The 21,411-nt window shown below is 52.5% G+C and overlaps 1 protein-coding gene across 8 annotated transcripts; it reads right to left on the minus strand.

Moving 5' to 3' along the window:
- Nucleotides 1–8,650: 8,650 nt before the first annotated feature.
- On the minus strand, nt 8,651–21,149 carry Aire (autoimmune regulator). Of its 8 annotated transcripts, none has more exons than XM_036168295.1 (14): nt 21,015–21,149; nt 20,488–20,662; nt 20,121–20,276; nt 19,653–19,727; nt 19,058–19,171; nt 17,665–17,801; nt 17,388–17,468; nt 15,977–16,089; nt 14,979–15,078; nt 14,119–14,301; nt 12,969–13,090; nt 12,780–12,876; nt 10,229–10,297; nt 8,651–8,731 (listed from the first exon to the last, which is right to left on the minus strand). In XM_036168295.1, the coding sequence occupies exons 1-14, from the start codon at nt 21,147–21,149 to the stop codon at nt 8,651–8,653; spliced, it is 1,638 nt and encodes a 545-aa protein (XP_036024188.1). The 8 variants fall into 8 exon arrangements, with proteins under 8 accessions (XP_036024188.1, XP_036024187.1, XP_036024186.1 ...); XM_036168294.1 differs by having other exon boundaries at nt 15,977–16,092; XM_036168293.1 differs by having other exon boundaries at nt 17,653–17,801.
- Between the last annotated feature and the right edge of the window lie 262 nt (nt 21,150–21,411).

The following is a 21,411-nucleotide window of genomic DNA, read 5'->3' on the forward strand; positions in this document are numbered from 1 at the left end:
GCATACATGCAGACAGAACACTATACATAAAAAAAAAAAAAAAAAAAAAAAAAAAAAAGGAAGAGGGCTATCCAGGGATCAGGGATGCATAAGGGCAGGGTGGTGGATGCATGCCATAAAGGACAGCAGGGGCCGGGACTGGAGGTTCTTACCCCTGGATGCCTGTCCCGCAAATGGGACTGCTCTCTCCACTGCTTTCCAGGCATCTCCAGCCCCTCTGGAAGACAATGAGTCTAGAGACTGTGACAAGAACAGAAGGGTCCGGACCGGCTGCTACCTCCTCACAAAAGGTGATGCTCAGGCCATTCACCAGGCAGAGGTGTGCTGAGGCTGCCCTGTGCTGGACAGGTGGACACATGGGGCTCCAGGCTCAGGTGCAGCTTGGTGGGCACTGCCCGACCCATGTGCAGCTGATAAAGCACTAGTCACAGGCCTGCTCATCATTTTTTTTTCTAGAATCATGTTGTTAAGAGTTGGAGAGATGGTTCCACAATTAAGAACACTGCCTGCTCTTGCAGAGAACTCGGGGTTAGTCCCCCCCATGTGGTGGCTCACAACCACCTGGAACTCCAGTTCCAGGGGATCAGATACTCTCTTCTGAATTCCAAGAGCACCAGGCATGAATGTGGTTCATAGGCAGACTTATACTTAGGCAAAATACTTGTACACATAAAATAAAGTAATTTTTTAAACTTTAAAATTATTTTTTTAATGTTTTTTTGGAGACAGAGTTTCTCTGTGTATCCTTGGTTGTCCTGGAACTCACTTTGTAGACCAAGCTGGCCTCAAATTCAAAGATCAACCTACCTCTGCCTCTTGAGTGCTGGGAGTAAGGGCGTGTGCCACCAACTCCCAGCTAACACACGCATTTTTATGAGCTTAAGTTTCATGCCTTACTTAGGGTTTCTAGTGCTGTGATAAAACACCATGACTAAAAGCAAACTGGGGAGGAAAGGGTTAATTTCATCTTACAGGTCACACTCCATCATTGAAGAAGTCAGGGCAGGATCTGAAGCAGAGGCCACGGAGGAATGCTGCTTACTGGCTTCCTACAACCTGGGACTACCTGCCCAGAGCTGACACCACCCACAGTGTGCTAGGCCCTTCTACATCGATCATTAAACAAGAAAATGCCCCCACAGACTAACCCACAGGCCAATCTGGTGGGGGCATTTTCTCAATTGAGGTTCCCACTTCCCAAATGACTCTAGCTTATGTCAAGTTGAGCTCAAACCAGCCAGAACACAGGGAAAATACCCGTACCCATAACATAAAAATAAATAAAATGTTAAAAATCGTCAACAAAACTCCATTCTGTTTTCCCTACCAAGCTCATGCTTACTTTGTTTTTATTATCTGGAGAATGCCGCGGTTTGCGCCCCCTGGTGGCGCTGCAGCCCCACAGCGTGAGCCGACCTTGAACGCTGTTTCCCCAACCCCCCACCCCCAACCCCAAGCAAAGATAAGGCGCTTACTCCGCGGCTTTACCCTGTAGTCTCTTCTTTCGTAGTGAGGCCAAGGGCGGCTCTCAGCTGGGATGAATTACTCACACTCGGGGAGCGGCGACTCTGCCACCCTGAGCGAGCTTGGGAAGCTGGGCGTATGTAGAAAAGCAACAGGTGGGAACCAAGTGTCTGGACCCAGCTCCCCCTGAAGTGCCCATTATTCCAGGGGACCCTTCAAGTCCTCAAACCGCTGACAATTTCCAAACAGCCTAAGACAGGATTTAAGGCGGGGACGCTGGCCAGCTGTGCTTTTCAAAACCCAGGGACAATTCAGGGCCAGGTCTACAAGCCCCACTGTGCAGCCTGTGGGGGAGTGGTTTCCAGAAGCTTCCACCGAGGTCAGGTCGGCTCAACATCCTCCAGATTCTTTCATCTGCTTCCTCAGTGACTCTCACCAGTCCTTGGTGTCTCACACAGATATACTTCATGGGGGACCAGAATTGCTCAGAGCTATTAATTCCCCGTCCTGGACAGCCCAGCACAAAGCTTAGTGCAGGCTTGTTGCCCCACCACACACACACACACACACACACACACACACGCACGCACGCACGCACGCACGCACGCACACACGCACAGAAAGAGACAGAGAGATCAGACTCCAGCATGAGGACGCTTCATACTGACTCAGCAGGATTCTTGCTCAAACTAGTCAGGCAGTGGTGGTGCACGCCTTTAGTTCTCACACTTGAGAGGCTGGGTCAGGTGAATCTACGTGAGTTTGGGGCCAGCCTGCCTACAAAGTTCCAGGACAGCCAGGGCTGTACAGAGAAACCTTGTCTCAAAAGAACAAACTAGACTAAATGGAACAGGGACAGAGGTCAGGGCTGAGGCAAAATCTAGAACCAGAGCCTGACTGGAGTTGGGAAAATCTGCGCCCTAAACAAATGAGCGGAAGTCCTAATCTCAACATTGTTGCATACAGAGACAATTAATTGTTACTTTGTTGTCTGTTTCTGAGACATTGTCTCCTGTAGCCAAAGTTGCCCTTGAACTCGGATCCTCCTGTTTCCACCTCCCAAGTGGTAGCTTGTGGTGATACATTGTGTGCCCTAATAAAATTTGCCTGAAGATCAGAGGACAGATCAAAACACTAGATTAAACATAGCGGCCAGGCAGCCGGGGCACACACCTTTAATCCTAGCACTGGATAGGCAGATCTGTCTGGATCTCTGTGAGTTCAAGGCCACACTGGGCTACATGAGATTGATCCAGTCTAGGACAGAAAGAGAGCCAGGCAGTGGTGGCACACACCTTTAATCTCAGCACTAGGAAGTAAGTAATATGGCTGGGCTGAGAAAGGTATATAAGGCGTGAGGAGACAGGAACTAAAGCCCTTTTTGGCTGAAGCCCTTTGAGCCAGAGAGCTTTTTTGGCTGAGGACTCAGAGGCTTTCAAACAGAGGATTTGTGGAGTGAGATGTGGCAGTGGCTTGTTCCTTTGTCTCTCTGATCTTTCAGCATTTACCCCAATATTTGGCTCTGGGTTTTCATTATAAGATTTAAGATTCACTACAGGCATGCATCTTCACCCAGCTTAGGGATCAAAGCTTTTAAACAGTTTACTGCCTAACACAGGAGCAGAAAGTCTGCACACATCGTCACTTACAGCAACCTTACAAGATACAGTAACTGGTCTTTTATTTTAATGTCTTAAGTCCTCCTGTCACCTCAGCTCTCAGACTGTGACAGACTAAGACCTTGCCTCACACTGACTGTATAAAACGCATTGACAGCCGGGCGGTGATGGTGCACACCTGTAATCCCAGCACTGGGGAGGCAGAGGCAGGAGGATCTCTGTGAGTTCGAGGCCAGCCTGGTCTACAGAGCTAGTCCAGGACAGGCTCCAAAGCTATGGAGAAACCCTGTCTCAAAAAACAAAACAAAACAACAACAAAAAAAACCGCATTGACATAACAGCTCAGTAAAAAACTACCCTGACATATTGACAAAAGGACAGAATGAGTCTACAGACCGACCACAGGAGCTATGTGACTAAGAATACTCTGTCAATCACCAGGAGAGAAAGGGAGAGGGCTCAGCTGGAGAGAGGGCTCCGCAGCTAAGAGCCCCTGCTGCTCTTGCACAGGACTCAGGTTACGTTCCCAGCACCCAGATGGCGTTACAACCATCTGTCACTTCAGTCCTGGGGGATCTGATGCCCTCTTCTGACCTCTGTGGATACCAAACGTGCACGTGGTAGGCAGACACATATACATGCAGTCAAAACACTCATGTGGCCAGAAGTTTCTCTGGTCTGGCCTGCAGATGCTCATAAATAATTACTCAGAGGGTTAATATTAATTACAATTGTATGGCCTACAGCTCAGGCTCATTATTAACTAGCTCCTATAACTTAATTCAACTAATTTCTATTAGTCCATGTATCGCCACATATTCTGTGCTTTACATGTGTCCCATTACATGTTGCTCCTTGGATGGTGGTTTAGTGTCTTTCTCCACTCTCCTTTCTCCTTTCACTGTCTCTTTTGGATTTTCCCACCTGGCTCCATCCTGCCCTTCCAGGATGCAGCTTTATTTATTATCCAATGGGAGACACACATATTCATAGCATACAGAAAGACATCCCACAGCACACTCAGACACATAAAAAAAAATCAGTATGTTTAAAAACTTTTTTGTTTTGTTTTGTTTTTGTTTTTTGAGACAGGGTTTCTCTGTGTAGTTTTGGTGCTTGTCTTGGATCTCACTCTGTAGACCAGGCTGGCCTCAAACTCACAGAGATCCGCCTGCTTCTGCCTCCTGAGTGCTGGGATTAAAGGTGTGCGCCACCACCGCCCGGCTAAAAACATTTTAAAACAGAAATCTGACTCTAGATTGGTCCTGTGAGCATGTGGTTAAACCATGTCAACCCAGTTAACAAGTGGCAGCTGGAAGCCTCAGATTCTTGTGGAGGTCTGGAAGCAATTAAGCAGTGAAGGGTTACAGATGGCCAAGTTCAATCTCCCCTGGGCTGAGCTCCATTTATAACATAACATACGTAAAACACACTATACACAAAATTAAGGCAAGAATAGTAATTCATCAAGAGACTCCCTGACTAGCCTCCCAAACCCAGCAAAGGCAGCTGTTTCTTGGGGTGGCCACCAGGTGGCATTGACGTCATGGACAAGAAGGCTCTCAATGATTCCTGTCTCTCTTCCCTCACTTGACAGTCTCTGTGTGTGACTGGCATGGGGCGGCAAGCCAGCATTCACATCAGCGTCCTAAGAGCTAACCTGGGACTCAGGGCTGCTCTCTGTAAATTTTGTCTGTCTGTCTGAAGTCTGCAAATTGAGCTTCTTGAAGATCGCCTCTTTCTAAAACTGGAGGATCTCAGGAATGTAGAGCAGTCTTTTGGAACCTGATTTGCTGCTCCCAAGACCAGCCGGCTGCACTATTTCAGTGTGTTGAGAGTCTTGGGATATCAGCCTGGTGCCCTCAGGATAGCGCTCCTCCCCTCTTATTGGCTCCCATTAGACCGCTTCCCTGTCTCTATAGCAACCACGCTGCGGATATCCTTGAATGGGAACACACCATGTTATTGTTGTTTTCCTCTATTCCAGCAATCATTTTGCTAACATTGGCCCTCACTTTATCTTCTTCATTGGTGCTTGTCCAGGCTGGACATCTAGAATGGACTTAGAGCATCCTGGAGCAATAAAGCTCTTAGCTTTGGGGTCAGTGGCCAGGTCCTCATTCACTTGCCCATTTCCTCAGGCCTCCTTCCTGTCAGCTCTGTGTGTCTAAGGATCCATCTTGAAGGGGCTGGTGGCAGGCCATTGTGGTGAAAGCCATCATTGTGGCCGAAAGCCATGCCAATGATGGTGGGGGCTCAATCTTTAGTAAAACAGGAGATTGGGTCCAGAGGCATTGCCTATGATCTCAGCATTCACAATGCGAAGGCAAGAGGATGGAGAGCTAGAGGCTAGCCTGGGTTACATGGTAAGACCCTGTCTCCAACAATATCAAGAACAAAAGGTGATCCGGATACATACAGGTGGGAGGCGCAAGGAGGAGATGCCACCGCTAAGCCATGGGGAGTAGCCACCTGCCCATACCTTGATCTTCTCCTAGGCACCAGGGTCAGCAGAGCCCTGCCCGTTACGTAAGTCCTGATCTGCAGTCCTCATCATAGCAGTCCCCTTGCACTCAGGGGAAGGCAGGCTTAACTGCTCTGTAGCCTGGAGCAGATCTCACACACCAGCAGCTTCGCTCACTTACCCACCTGCTACTCACTCACTCCCTTAAGTTCGGGACTATCATGGGCAACCCTCGTTTGGGTTCTGGGTTCTGGATGAAGGAGACAAACCACAGACAGACAAGAACAAGAGATGACTTGATAATCCCACGGGCTGCCCGTAAGAGAGGAGCCAAAGAAAATGGGGTGAGGGCTACAGAGACCAGGACCTACCCCTACCTAAGGGCAGAAAGCCATGTTTTATTACTTTCAAAATACCAGCTAAATGCCGGGTGTGGTGGTGCACACTTTAATCCCAGCACTCGGGAGGCAGAGGCAGGTGGATCTCTGTGAGTTCGAGGCCAGCCTGGTCTACAGAGTGAGTTCCAGGACAGCCAGAGCAACACAGAGAAACCCTGTCTCAAAACAAAAAACCAAAAAGCTAGACTCAATGACGAAGTGAAGCAGGCATATCATGGGCAGTGGAGGGTTGATGACACACAGGAAGTCCCAGAGGACAGAAGGAACGGTGGCTGGAGTCTGTCCTGCTGCACTTCCCTCCCCCACATGAGTCCAAACAGAAGCTTTTGTTTCCTCATAGAGCCTGTCTATGGATGGCTTCATGGAGCCAGGACCTGGGCTCAGGTCCCAGGTAGGAGCAAGCTGAGGGAAAAGGGCTTCATGGAGGTCCATATGGTTCCTGTAAAAGGGGGGTGAACCTAGATTCCGGTCCTTTTTGGATCTGTCCAGAAAAGCGTTCTGGTGATGCTGGACTCTTTGTTGTCCTCCAGGATCCCCGAGCTGAGAAACAGGGTACCAGTGCTGCCCTATGAGGAGACACCAGTCTGTGGCTGGGAAGGGCTGGAGTAGGTCCCTCCCTTCACTTTTGGGGAGGGTCATTTGAAGAGGACTCTATGGAACCATGCCAGCATGACCATGGTGGTGTCTGGGATTCCCTGGGCAGCTTCTTGGCAAATCCCTATCCCCACCACCACCACCACTAAGGGTGGTAGACTCTAGGGGCTTCAGCTCTTCACTTGGCCAGTGACCTTCCCATCCAGAACATCTCACAAGGACAGCAGCACACAGCTGCTGTCCAACCTTCTGGGAACCCCCCTCCCCCACCATGGTAAAAGGGACCGATGTGTTCACATAAAGGCACACAGGCACACACATGCCACACCCACTCAGGCAGAGCCCTGCTCCATGTGTCCAGTTTCACAATGTACAGTTCTGAGCCGACGCTTCTGAGTCCTCCCTTGCTAAACCCACCTCCCACACTGAGACATCAAGTGTGTCTGTGGCCTTCATTCTCCAAGTTAGGATGTTCAAGTGGGCCTGTGGCACTCGGCTTTTTTGAGAAAAGTATACCTGTGACACCCAATCTCCAAGTTAAGTTCAAGTGCACCTGTGACAGTTTCCATACTGAGTTCAAGTGCAGCTGGATGTAGTGGCGCACACCTTTAATCCCAGCACTTGGGAGGCAGAGGCAGGTGGGTCTCTATGAGTTTGAGGCCAGCCTGATCTACATAGTAAGTCATACAAGTGCATCCATGGGACTGAGACCCCTCGGCCCCCTGCTGTCCCCTGCCTCTGACCTTACATGGCACAAACAGCTGCTCACTCATGTATGTGACAACAGTGTGGACAACGGAGGTGCTACCCTAGGGGCTGCCTTCACCTTCACCTGTAACCTTCAGGAGTGCTGAGCTGCACTCACCAGGGTGCCCAGGACTAGGCACTGTGGTCATCACCTCTAGCTATCCCTACTGGACTGTTTCAGGACACACATAGGGACACACAAGCCATATATCTTAGCTAAGGACACTGGTCTAGCTCTGAACCCCATGTCTGGTGATATCTGCAGCCACCACCTGGCACTTAGGATATTTCAATATGCCATAAAGTTCCCATGGGGGGGGCATCTGAGGGCACTATCTGGAGATGAGGGCAGGAGAGAGCTGAAGACTGGACTTAGCCGAACACTTGGTGAGGGGCTGACAGTCTAGGGAAAGGGTCAGAGAGCCAATCTCTCTGACACCAACCCAAAACCCCTGCTCTCACTGTGGTTGGCTGGGTACCAGCCCCATGCCCAGTGTCTGTGCTACAGGAAGGTCGGGCCTTCTCCTCTGCACACAGGCTCCCTGCCCTCCTCCAGGGTCCCAAGCCGTTGCCCAGTACACCTGTCCCCTCTGATCCCTGCGCTTTCTGACTTCACAGTCATTGCTTTGTCTAAGGTAGCACTGTTTGCAGGATCTGTGCCTCCCACTGGGATGTCCCTCTGGAATCTGCCTGGGAAGATGCTCAGCAATAGAAAACACACAGCAGAGATTGAATTAAAAAAAAAAAAATGAGGAAATGCAGTGACACTGGAGGTGACTGACGTCTCAAGGATGAGAAGCCAGACACATGGCATTAAGGACAGGGAATTCCAAGTGGCAAGGGCCTGGGATAGGACTGGATGATGGAGAAGGGCTTGCTTGCACAGTGGGACTGATGCAGGGGTAGAGATGGGACAAAGCCCGTCAGCGCCTTGGAGACCATGACAAGGCCTGAGGCTTTGCTCCAAGGGCACAGAGTGCTGTCCATGCCTCCTTGTGCTTCTTCCTCAAGGCATTCTTCTTCCAGAATAGTGACTTCTTCCACTCTGCCATAGCATCAAGCACCAGGAGTATGGATAACCCCAAACAAACATCCACTACAGAGCACCTCAGAGCCCCCAGAAGTGACTTTAATTTCAGGACACAGGATGGCCTTGTGTCCCCCACAAGGACCAGGACCATCTGCAAGCTGAGTACTAATCGCTGGGACCTGCCAGCTCTTGGTCCTAACCAGCCCGGCTGCTGGGGGAACAGAGCATGTCCTCTCGGAACAGAGTGGCTGCAGGTATAAGGCAACTCCGCTTCATCCGATGATGTGGAGTGGGGGCCAGTGCTAGGCTGCCCACCCTCCTGGGCCACCTGGGGTCAGGAAGAGAAGGGTGGTGTCTCGGCCAGTGGCCGTGACATGCTCTGGATGGCCCACTGCAGGATGCCGTCGAAGGAGTGCTGGGAGAGAGTGGCACAGAAGTCAGACCAGCTGGACCTCCTCAGAGCTGGTGCTCACCCCGCCATGTCTATGGAACTGTGACCGTCCTGACATGAAGGTGCCATGTCTATGGAACTGTGACCGTCCTGACATGAAGGTGCCACCCAACCTGACCCTCTAATTCATAGTGCGGGACTGAGACCTGAGACCCGATAGGACATGCCAGTAGAGGGACGACTCCTCATCGGGTGCTTTTCTAGAGCAGCATATAATCCCTGGGCTTGGCCCTCAGGCTGTCCCATGCTCTTCTTGGTGGCTTTCTTTGCTAGATCCTTCCTCTCTGCTCAGGAGTCAGACATCCTATCAGGACTAGGAAGTCATGGCAGGGGCGGCGGTCCTCATGTTTTCAAATGCCCATCCATGTTAAGTCACCCATCTCTCTCTTGCACTTCCATAGATCTGCCTGTGCATGGTGGTCCACTGCACAGGGCAGTCCCCTGCCCAGCTGAGCCTCCCAAAGTGCCAGTGGATATTGAGGAGGACAAGTGGGCCATGTAGGATGTGGGAATGACCGAAGGAGTTTGTGCCCTTACAATAGATGGAGCCCGAAAAAGGTCTGGCTTCTCAGTAATTCTGCGTCCCCTTTCCTTTTAGTGTTTAGAAGAAATGCATTCCTACTATTTCTAAATGTGTGTATGTGTGTGTGAACAGGTGCCTGAGTAGGCCAGAGGCATCAGAGTCCCTGGAATCGAATTAGAAACAACTATAAGCCACTGGACACTGCTGCTGGGAACCAAAGTTGATCCTCTGCAAGAGTAATACACACTCTTTTTGTTTGTTTGTTTGTTTGTTTTTCGAGACAGGGTTTCTCTGTGTACCTTTGTGCCTTTCCTGGAACTCGCTTTGTAGACCAGGCTGGCCTCGAACTCACAGAGATCCGCCTGCCTCTGCCTCCCGACTGCTGGGATTACAGGCGTGCGCCACCACCGCCCGGCGCAATACACACTCTTAAGCACTGGGCCATTTCTCTAGCCCCTCAGGTTTTTGAGATAGGGTTTCATGATGTGGTCCCAATTAGCATCCACCTCATGCTCTTCCTCCTACATCTACCTCCCAAATGCTGGGAATCAAAGACCTGGGCCACCACACCTGGCCTGACCCATCTATCTTATGGTGCAGGAACCTCAGTTGGGAGAGGTAAGAGAGAGGTCTCTGAAAGACCACCCTACTACCTCTCCCTCAAGAGTCAAGGGCTTAAGCCCTCCTGGTTCTGAGGTCCTGAGGACAATAGGACTCAAAGGTGCAGGGCTCTTGGGAGGAGGAGGAAGGATACAGGTAGGAGGCAGCCAGCTTATCTCCTGTAGGGCTGTGCACCCTGGGGCTCCTGCAAGGAAATGGTGATACACTGTTCCGGGAAGAGCAGCTATGGGGGCGGGGAGGCACGGGACTGCTGAGTGCTGCCTGTCTTGAGGTTAGATAGGGGCCGAGAGCACAGTCCAGGCCAGGTGACATATTACCTCATTCAGGAGGGACTCCAGATCATCCCTTTGTAGAACAGACTCATGACCAGCGGAGTCGTCCCCCGCCTAGAACCAAAGAGTTGACAGTCAACTCAACCCCCATCGGCTGGGATCCAGAAGCAAGGCTCCAGCTTTGCAGAAGCAGCAGCCTGTACCCCACCACCTAACAAACCAACACTGAGATCCTCATGCTGGTGGTGCAGATAGGTGGGGAAAATCGACCTGTCCTATATACTGCCTGTGGCCTTCAGGGCCCCCCAGAGAGACACAGTGGCCAGGACCCAGCCAGTGTCTCTCTTTGCCTGCCACCAGCTCTCATGGTCACATGAGCTGTACTTAGACCTTGCTCCTAGCCATAGTGACACAGCTCCCGGAGTGCAGGCTCCTATCAGGAGCTCACAGCAAAGCCAGTGGGATGGCCCAGCTGCCTGAGCTTCCTTGTTCTAGAAGTGACTTTCACTTGCCCATCTTCTCTGCTTGTGTCTAGACTCTAGAGCAGTGGTTCTCAACCTTCCTGATGCTTTAATACAGTTCCTCGTGTTGTGAGGACCTCCAACCATAAAATTACTAAATTGCTTTCATTGCTACTTTTTTTTTTTTGGTTTTTCGAGATAGGGTTTCCCAGAACTCACTTGGTAGCCCAGGCTGGCCTCAAACTCTCAGAGATCTGCCTGCTTCTGCCTCCCGAGTGCTGGGATTATAGGCATGCGCCACCACCGCCAGGCTCATTGCTACTTTATAACTGTAACTTTGTTACTGTTAAGAATTGTAGGGCAGTGGTGGCCCACGCCTTTAATCCCAGCACTTGGGAGGCAGAGCCAGGCGGATCTTTGTGAGTTCGAGGCCAGCCTGGTCTCCAAAGTGAGTTCCAGGAAAGGCGCAAAGCTACACAGAGAAACCCTGTCTCAAAAAACAAACAAAAACAAACAAACAAACAAACAACAACAACAACAAAAAGATCTGTAAGTATCTGGTGTTTCCAATGGGTCTTAGGCAACCTCTGTGAATGGTGGTTCAACTCACATATTGAGAAACTACTGCTCTAGATGATCAGCAAAGCTTGTCCCATGACTTCCTGGGTCCTCTACCATGGGCAGAATCCTAGTATCTGGAATCTAGCACTGAGTTGTACATACACTCTGCAGTCTTGCATAATACATCTTCCCAAGATCTCTCCCTCCTACCCATGAGCCCGAGGGACAGCTAGGGGCCCGAGTTTGGGGTCCACATCTGCCTTGACAGTACCATGGAGTGGCAACTGATTAGAGGTGGACCCAGCTCTTTCCTCCCTGTGCCTCAGATCTCCAGCCGGAGCTCAGTCCTTGTGGGGCCAGTGAAAATAGGGGTGAAGTGGAGATCCACCTGGGTGAAGGACTTGGACATGTGGCTCTTGAGGTCGGTAATAGCTAGCAGGCTCTCCTCCCCAACTGGAGTCTCCTCTCTCTCTCCTGCCCCACCCAGGGCAATAGCTGGTCACCCTGGAGGTCCAGCTCTTCTAATTCCTATTTTCCAACTTTGGCAGATGATCTGGCCTCTAGATGTCTACTAGCCATCTTGTTTTAGGTTAAGCCAACTTCTCTGTAGGTCCAGAGCTCCCTGAATACAGCATCAGGGCCCATGACTTCCAGGTCCACAGGAACCCAGTCCCAATAGTGAGTTCAGGGCTATTAAGGGTGTTTCCCTTTAAAATATTTTACTTATTTATTCAATTTATTCACTTATTTAGCTTTGCTGAGTTTTGTTTAGAAAGGGTTTCACTGCGTAGCCCTGGCTGACCTGAAACTTACTATGTAGACCAGGCTGGATTCAACTTACAGAAACCAACTTGCCTCTACTTCTGGGGTTAAAGTTCTGCCCCATCACACCCAGCCTTTCCCTTTTAAATAGATTCAATTTATCAAAATACTGTCTATTTATAGAAAAACACTTTATAAAAGTAATGGGGATTGGCTAGATTGTAGTGATACACGCCTGTAATCCCAGCACCCAGGCAGAGGCAGGCAGATCTCTTCGAGTTCGAGGCCAGCCTGGACTACAGAGTAAGTTCCAGGACAGCCAGGGGTACACAGAGAAATCCTATGTTGAAGTAATGGGGAGCTGGGTATGGTGATGCACACCTTTGGTCCCAGCACTAATCTTTTTTAAAAAATGTGGTGGTACACGCCTTTGATTCCAGCATATGTGAGGCACAGGGAGGTGTACCTCCATGAGTTTGAGGCCAGCCTGGTCTATATAATGAGTTCCAAGACAGCCAGAAATCTGTAGTGATACCCTGCCTCAAAAAGATATAAACGCCAGGCGGTGGTGGCACACACCTGTAATCCCAGCACTTGGGAGGCAGAGGCATGTGGGTCTCTGTGAGTTTGAGAGTTCGAGGCCAGCCTGGTCTATAGAGCTAGTCCAGGACAGACACCCAAGCTACAGAGAAACCCTGTCTCGAGAAAAAAAAAAAAATCAGTGGGACACAAGGTTAGTGGGTACAGCTTTAAATTCTTCTCCATGCCCATCCATGCCCACAGGATCTCGCTTCAACTGGCCACACACTGACCTTGGCAAGCGCAGGGGCCAGGCGCGCAGAAGTTGGCGCTGCCTCACCAGGAGTGGGAGTCGGGTCTGCAGAGCAGGACTTGCAGCGGGGCTTCGTCCTAGGGGAGTGGGGAAAGCTTGCTTGGGGGTCCGAGAACCTTCAGGTGGGTGGGAATGTTGGCTACTCTCCCGCCCACACCACCTCACTCACCCTGGCCGGGCTTCGGCCATCGGGAAGTGGCAGCACCAGTGGAAGGCCGCAGCACAGTGTGCGCACCGCAGCGTGTCCGCGCCATCCCCGCACACACCACACCGTGCGCCTGGGGCCGCACCCTGCAGGAGCATGACCGAGCGATGTGGACAGCAACTCTGGCCTGTGCCATGCTCACCATATGCCCCACCAACCCGGGTTCACCCGGAAACCTCATGGTTGCAAGTCACGTGAGCGGGACTGTAAGTTCTGATGACTTGGGTGACCCTAGCAACTGTCAGAAAGCGCCTTCAGGGCCAGGGTCAGTCCATCCAGCCCTGCTCCTGCCAACCCTTGGGCTCCAGAGGAACTCGTAGGAATGTGGCTGCTGGAAGTAGGCAGGGCTTGGGGGATTCTAATTCTTTTGGAGACATCAAGAAGATTCTGCCTTTGCTGTCCTGCCTCACGGTGGTGGTGGTGGTGGTGGTGGTGGTGGTGGTGGTGGTGGTGGTGGTGGTGGTGGTGGTGGTGGAGGATTTATTGCCCAGATAACTAAGCTAGGCCTTTCTTTCTTCCTTCCTTCTTTCCTTTCCTTTCCTTTCCTTTCCTTTCCTTTCCTTTCCTTTCCTTTCCTTTCCTTTCCTCTCCTCTCCCTTTTTTCTTTCTTTCTCTTTCCTTCTTTCCCTTCCTTCTTCCTTCTTTCTTTTCTCCCTCTCTCCCTCCCTCCCTCCCTCCCTCCCTTCCTCCTTCCCCTTCTAGTTAATTCACTATTGATTTGTGGGTGAACATGTGGCTCTCAGAGGACAACTGGCAAAGTGAGTCTCTCCTTCCACCATGTGAGTCCTGAGGATTGAACTCGGGTCCTCGGGCTTGACAGCAAGCCCTTTTACCTGCTGAGCCACCTAGAAAGCCCAGCTAGATTCTGGCACATCAGAGTTGAGTGGCGCGGGGCTGAGAGCTGTACCCGAGTCCCTTGAGGGGCTCTCCTCACAGCCCCTGTGCCTGCTGGTATACCCCTTCCCTTTGTCAAGCAAGTTTTTCCTGGCAGAGTCCTCCCTGACTCCTGGGAAGCCCTTCTAATTCCTAGCCCCTAGGGTCCACTAGCTGTTCTGACTTTACATCCGCCCTGTAGGTCCAGAGCTCCCAGGCCCCAGGGGTCCCCCTCACTCACCTGCTGCCCCTCAGTCCCAGCACTTAGCAGAGGGCGTAGTGCTGAAGGTTCCAGCAGAGGCAGGGGGGCCGCAGAAGGTGGGGCCAGCAGGTTCACATATGTGATGGCAGCCTCTGAGCTGGCTGGGAGCTCCCTGGACAGGCCCCTGGTCCCCTCTGAAGCTGACCTCAGTCCCAGGAGGATCTGGAATTCAAGGGTCAATGCTCAGGGGCCACAGGGCACTGCTCAGTACCACTGGGGAGTCAGGGCTGGGCTGCTGTGGTGGGTTTGAGGTTGAAAAGGCTTGGTACAGCCTGGAGAGATGGCTCAGTGGTTAAAGAAGGACATGGGTTCAATCCCCAGCATCCACATGGCGGCACACAATTGTCTGTACTTTGAGTTCCAGGAGGTCTGACACCCTCACATGGACATAGATGCAGGCAAAACACCAATGCAAATAAAATACATTTTAAGATAGAGAAAAGAAGATCTGGGTGCGTGACTCCATGGCTCTCAGCAAATGCTTCTTCCATCCTTGCCATTTTAGACTGGTGACAGTGGCCTCAGGGCCTGTCACAGCAAACTAGTTTTCTAACAGGATGTGGGATATAACACAACAGAAAGCTACCAAGGCTTTTTGGAGAATTTTAGTAGCAGTGAGGGTGTACCCCGGGTCAGGTCCACAGAGCAGGAGGATCGGAGCCATTGTAAGAACAAGCTCCCGAGGCCCCTCAACCCAGCAGGGAATTCACCAGGAAGGTTGCTCAGGCTGGAATAGAGCATGGCACTCGAGCAAGGGCAAGTAGGAAAACTCACAGGAAAAGCCAGGAGGGAGGACTGTAGGGAGAGAGAAGGAAGTGGGTGACTCAGCAGGGGCATACCGGGGTCTCTGCAGGTGGCTCCAGGGGCCTGGACTCTTCAGGCTGGGACAGGTTCTTCTGGACTCTGCCCTGGAGGCAGCAGGAGCACCTCCAGAGGCCGCTATACATGAGGCCACCAGTCAGAGGCATGCAGGACAAAGCAGAGACCATAGACCGCCCCCCCCCCCCCACAGAACTGCATGGTTGGGGGAGGCTTGAGGACACTCCCTGTCACCATGCTCATTCGCAGATGGGAAACCAAACCCAGGAACGTAGAGAAGGTTACCACAAGGGAAGTTCAGTAAGATGTGGGTTATTTACCCTGAAGGGTGGCCCTGGCAGAGAGTCAAGAGTCCCTAGACTGTTTCTCAGCTAATCAGTAAAAATTCCCCACGCTTGGTAACCCTCAGGGTCTGTGCCTATAGGCCTGGCCCAGTGGTACATTGTTACATTGTTTCCGCCCTCAGAACACCCATGCTTCTGTAGGGATGGGAGTGGGGCCTCAAGGGCGGACAGGAACAGGAGGGCACTGATGGAAAAGGACCAGAGATATGGTGAAATGGGGCAGAGCCAAGGCTAGACCCCTACAGGCTGCTGCACTCCCCAGAACAAAGGCCTGTGCAGTCAGTGATGGGGGTAGAGAGTATAGCTTTGTGGCTTCTGTGCCCCCCCCAACCTTACCTGGGAGTGAGATTGGGGGGGGGGGGGCTTGGGAAAAGGCCTGTGCCCAAGGGAGTTTGGGCTAGAAACCTGGGGTGGAAAGCATAATATGGCCACCTTTGCCTTGGGGCATCCTGCTAAGGTTACCTTTAGGCCTGTTGGCCTGAGTGAGCCATGTGGCAGGGAAGGGGGAAGGTGGCATGAAAGGAAAATCCAACCACACCCATAGCCAGTGTCCGAAAGTGTGGCTCTTCCTGAAAGACTCTTACTATCCATCTGTGTGGTCAGCAGATAAGGACAATGATGGATCAGGGTGGCCGGGGCACAAGTGGCAAGCCACCAAGGGGAGCTCTGCTCACCTGGGGATCTCCCGCAGAGGAGGGGACAGGCAAGCCAGGTGGAAGGCCCTGGGACAGCCATCACAGCAGATGAGCTCACCTCCGTCGTGGCACACAGCACATTCATCCTCATTCTTCTGACCAGGCAAGAGGGGCCCATGCAGACCCAGAAGGGAGCACAGTGCCCGCCTGAGAGACCCACCCTGGAGGGGCGTCTCCTGCACCGGGGACCAGTTCCCAGATTCCCTCCCTGCTCACGTATTGGCCCCTGGCTGACCTCTGCGCTGCCCAGTGTCTTTGTAGTACTAGTTCTTGAACAGGCCTAGGGGATGTTCCTCTCTGGAAAAAATGCTGGGTACCAGGCAGTCCCCTAGGTGGACCCCAACTACCAGGTGGATGGGTCTGTGGAGTTTCCTGTCAGCCCTGGGTACCCACTGTCACTCCCCCAGTTCCCCACCTTATGCTTTTGTCAAGACAGAGGTACTTTTGAGTCTGGACCCCACCTCCTCAAGAAGCTCCCAGATGCCAGGCTATGCTGGCCCTGCACAGTGACCATCACGTCCATTGGAATACTTCCACAGGCCCCCAATACCCAAGGCACTTTTGTGGAGCGGGGCAGAATTGGACCCTTCAACCTTTGATGTCTGGGGCCAGACTGTCTGGCTCTGAGCTGTTGGGACCTATAATCAATGATAGCAGGCACAACCAGCCAGTGTGCTAGGGAGGAGAGGATGAGCTGCATGTCCCCAGGGAACCCTCATACTCTATATAGCAGCATCCCTACCCCAACCCCAGCTAAGATGCTTTTTGTAGTCTGGAGTGAATGTGTGGTTTTATTTTAATATATATATATATATATATATATATATATATATATATATATATATATATATATATATATATAATTTTGTTTTTCAAGACATGGTTTCTCAGCCAGGCAGCAGTGGCTCATGCCTTTAGTCCCAGCACTTGGGAGGCAGAGTCAGGCGGATCTCTGTGAGTTCAAGGCCAGCCTGGTCTACAGAGTGAGCTCCAGGACAGGCACCAAAACTACATAGAGAAACACTGTCTTTTTGTTTCGTTTTTTTTTTTGAGACAGGGTTTCTCTGTGTAGTTCTGGCTGTTCTTGAACTCATTTTGTAGAGCAGGCTGGCCTCAAACTCAAGAGATCCATCTGCCTCTGCCTCCTGAGTGCTGGGATTAAAGGCATAAACCACATCTGCTCTGACTAATTTGAAATCTCCCAATGTGCATCATCAGAAAGAACACTTCCAAGAAAGAGCAGAGAGGGTGGGGGGGAGGAAGGGAGGAGCCCCTCATGAGTCGGAGCTCAGGCCTCTGTGTTCCAGGCAGCCAAATGCCCAGGACAAGGGACAAAAGATCTGGTTGAACAGTAGTGGGGAAGCCAGGCTCTCCTGTTCTTGGGGCTTACCTGGTGAACCTGGGGCTCACTGGGAAGGGCTGGAAGGGCAGGGACCCCACACTGCTGGCCCATTCTCTGTTCATCTCTACCCTAGGAGAGACACAGGGTCATAATGAGGTAGGCAGGGCCAGGGAAGATCCATGTGGCCACCAGAACTAGGTGCTTCTGGGAAGCAACTCCCAACCCCCAGGAAGAACTCCTGGCTATTTTGTGGGGGAGGGGAGGCTATCCAAGGCCCTGCTCCCCAGAGATGGACAAGTTGGGTAATGCTTACGGGAATAGTGACCTGGGCTCCCTTGGCTCGGACCACCGGCTTTAGGCTGCTACCACCACGGGTCTTATTCTTTGCATTGCTACTGGGGTCTTCAAACTTGCTAGGGGTGTAAAACTCACCCCCAACCTGGATGCACTTCTTGGATCCTCCTGGGAGGAGAGGCAAAGGGCCTGAGCTCACACTAGGCATCCGGCAGAAGCATTCCTTCCCACCCCCTAACCACAGCCGAGTCTGAGGTTCTGGGTACTGGAATTTATTGAGATAAAGAGTGTCCACTCATAAGCTCAGAATGGGACCTTACTGGAAACAGAAGCTTCGGAGATATAATTGGTTAAGATGATGTCACACTAGATCCTAGATCCAATGTTCTAACAAGGAAAGGTGGAAACAGAGACACACAGTCAGACTAGAGAGACATAGCCACTGCCCAGAAGCAAGCATCACGACAGCACTGGGGAGGGGGGAGGGCGCTGGAGAGATGGCTCAGAGGTTAAGAGCACTGACTGCTCTTCCAGAGGTCCTGAGTTCAATTCCCAGCACCCACATGGGGGCTCACAACCATCTTTAATGAGATCTGGCACTCTCTCCTGTATATAATAAATAAATAAATCTTAAAAAAAAAGAAAGAAAGAAAGAAAGAAAGAAAGAAAGAAAGAAAGAAAGAAAGAAAGACAGCAGCACTCAGTGCTAGAGACAAGAGAAGGGACCCTCCGTAGTCTCCAGCAGGATGGGTCCCTGCCTACACTTTGGAATCTGTTCTTATAAGCCCGGAACTTTTTATTATGAAAGTCCCAGAACAGTTAGACAAGATTCTTGGGGCTGCTCTGATGGGGACGGACCAGGGCTGGCATCAGCCCCCAGGCCATCCTGGCTGTCCACAGCATCCAAGTCCAGTGTCCAGGACAGAGGAGATGCTGTGGAGCAGATACTGCAACAGTGAGTGACTCTGGCCCCATCTCTGTCCCGTCCAGATGGCATGGGGCTGTATAAGGTGACCCGCTAACCTACCCAGTAGGTAGGCAGTTGTGGGAGGAGCCTGGATAAATATTGAGGTGATCAGACAGGACATATGTGCCTGAGGCAAGGGTGGGTTGTCCTCAGTGGGCAGTGTGGGTACTTGAGAGAACTGGAGCACATGGAGAACCTGTCTAAGGATGTCAACTGTGACTCAGCACTGCCCACTGGGAGGAGGTGGGCATTCTATGCCTGAATGTGACAATGGACCCCTGGCCTGACAGAAGATGTCCCCAGGTAGGGGGCCTTCAACATCATTGCCTGAGCTCCAAAGCCAGCAGAACTTCATGAGGCACACTGGCTGCCTTGACCTCAGCCTCGGCCATGGTTGCTCTAGAGCCACCTCCTGAGGGTCTGGGTCTCCCTGGCCGCCTGCTCCCCACGCGTTTACCTGACTCAAACACCTGCTGGATAAGGATTCCTTCCACGGCCCCTCGGGTTCCTGGGACATCCCCGGAGGACACAGTCACAGCTCTCTGGACAGAAGCCGACATGGCCTGGATTCCTAGAGAAGGTAGGCCCTAGTGGCTGCCCACGAGCATGCACGAGCACAGGTCTGTGGGGCTGCCGTGTTCGCAGAGTGGAACACAATGATAGGTTAATAAGTAACTCATGATGTGGGACCTCATGATGTGCTAGGGCACAGAGTTCCTAGGCCATCTTGAGGGGTGAGGACCCGGAAGCATGGGTCTATGGGAATCCCTGGGATCAGTGTGGGGGTTGACGGTAACAAGGTTGGGCCCAGCTGAGGAGCAGGAATAGTTTTGCCGTGGCTATGTTTCTGGATCGGCTGGGAGGTTGGGAGTACTAAAATGGGCAGAGATCTAGAAGGAAACACCCAGGGCAGTGTGGGTGGGGTGACTGAAAACACATTTGGACCCAAGGAGGCCCCGGCTCTCTCCAGCTTGGCCATCCAGCTGAGGCCAATGGGATCAGATGCCTGCCAACCTCCACACTCAGCCCCTAGCTCTCTCGGCCTTACTCACCATTCCCCAGTGGGAGGCGCTGTGACTCCAAGTTGCCCTCTGGCTTCTTAGGGGGCTTGGTCTTTGGGTGGGAGCCTGCGAAGTGGGGTGAGGGAGTAGAGGCAGCCTAGAGGTATCCTCCTTTCTGGGCTGGGGAGGTGCTGGCGGGCCCCAGGGTATAAAGTGAGGTGGGGGAGAGCACCTGGTAGGGTCAGATCAAGGGTTCCCTGACTCCCTGAGTGTTCTTAAGCTGTGCTAGGCTGTTTCCTTTTCAATGGAAACGAAATCAAAACCACCTGCCTGCCTCACCACCCAGGAACTCAGCCTTCAGAACAGGAAGACGCTGAGAGGCTGTGAGCCTCCTCCAGTGCTCAGAGGTGACTGTGGCTTTAGCAGACTGGCCCTGGGCAGGCACCAGTGAGACAGAAAACTCCTGAGAGCCAGTTGGAAAGGGCCCTGCAACCCTGGCTAGTTCCTCTCCCCAAGTACCTGGGCTGGAAGAGCTCTTTGGGGTCAGGGTTGCTGGTGGGGTAGCCCGAGGCTCCTCTAGGGCTTTTCTCTTGGTGGGGTGTCTGGGTGGTAGTACTGAGACCTTGGGACCAGCAAGGGGTTTCCTTCCCTTCCGGGGCTGGCTGAGGTCCACATCTGCAGCAGAACAAGGGCCCTGTCTTAGAGCCTTTTCCTTAGGGTGGGCTCTAGAACACTCCTGAGGAAGATGAGCCAGGCCTTTGCTCTTTGCCTCTTGGGTCCGTCCCAGTTCTAGTGACTCCCCGAAAACACCTTCCAACTTACACCCACTGCCTCAATGCTACCCCCTAGGCTGAGATGGCAGGCACCATCACTAGCACAGGCCCACCTTTTGGGAAGCCCTCCAGGATGGTATGCAGGCGGCTGTAGCGTTCCAGATTGTAGTCCTTAAAGAGAACCCTCCAGAAGTCCAGGATGGCCCCACTATCCCGGGTCAGGAGCCAGGACAGCAGGGCATGGAAGGCCTGGGGGCAGCCCTCCTTCTCCTTCAGCCGGAGTGTCTCCTGGAGTGACAGTATCAGGCTGCCTGTGCACACCCTACCTCTAATCCCTGCTGCCTCTTTTGGAAGGGAGACCAGCCTATTCCTGCCAGTCCCTCGACCCTGGGGAGTGGAGGGTGCACAGGATGTGAGGTTAGGGGACTCACCTGAAACTTGTCCTGGAAAGGTCTCCTGAGGGGGGCTGAGGCCAACCCTAGGCTGGTGTGTGTGTGTGTGTCCGGGAGTGGTGGATGGGGGGTGGGGGGTAGGAAGGGTGGGGGTGGGTACAGCATGGGTGTTGGAAGGCTTGGGAGGGATCTAGCTTGTGGGGAGAGGGGTGGGGAAACTGAGAGGCGCTGGGGGGCTAGGAGCCCACCTGGAACTTGTCCTCTGGGACCACGTCGTGGTCGGCCAGAGCGTGCAGCAGCGGGAAGGCGCTGTCTACCGCCACCGCGATCTCGGTGCGGTGCAGCCTCAGCAGGCGGCGCAGCGTCCCATCCCCGCCCGCCATCGTCCCGACACGGACTGCGCGTCAGCGCCCCCTGCTGGTCTGTGCGCGCTTGCGTCCCCTGCCCGCTACCTCGGGTGTCTCGGGGCGATCCCGTGAGGCTCCTGTGAGCGTGTATACCTACTCCCCAGCTGGGGAAAGGCGACGCTTGCCTTGCTCCACGTCTCTGTTATACTTTCAACCAGAAAAGAGCAGAGGTTGCTGTTCACCCTGGAGCCAATCAGGGCCCGGCTTCTGCAGGCTGGGGACAGAGACTGTCCTACCG

This window comes from Onychomys torridus, chromosome 18, assembly GCF_903995425.1.
Source record: "Onychomys torridus chromosome 18, mOncTor1.1, whole genome shotgun sequence".
Taxonomy (NCBI): Eukaryota; Metazoa; Chordata; class Mammalia; order Rodentia; family Cricetidae; genus Onychomys; species Onychomys torridus.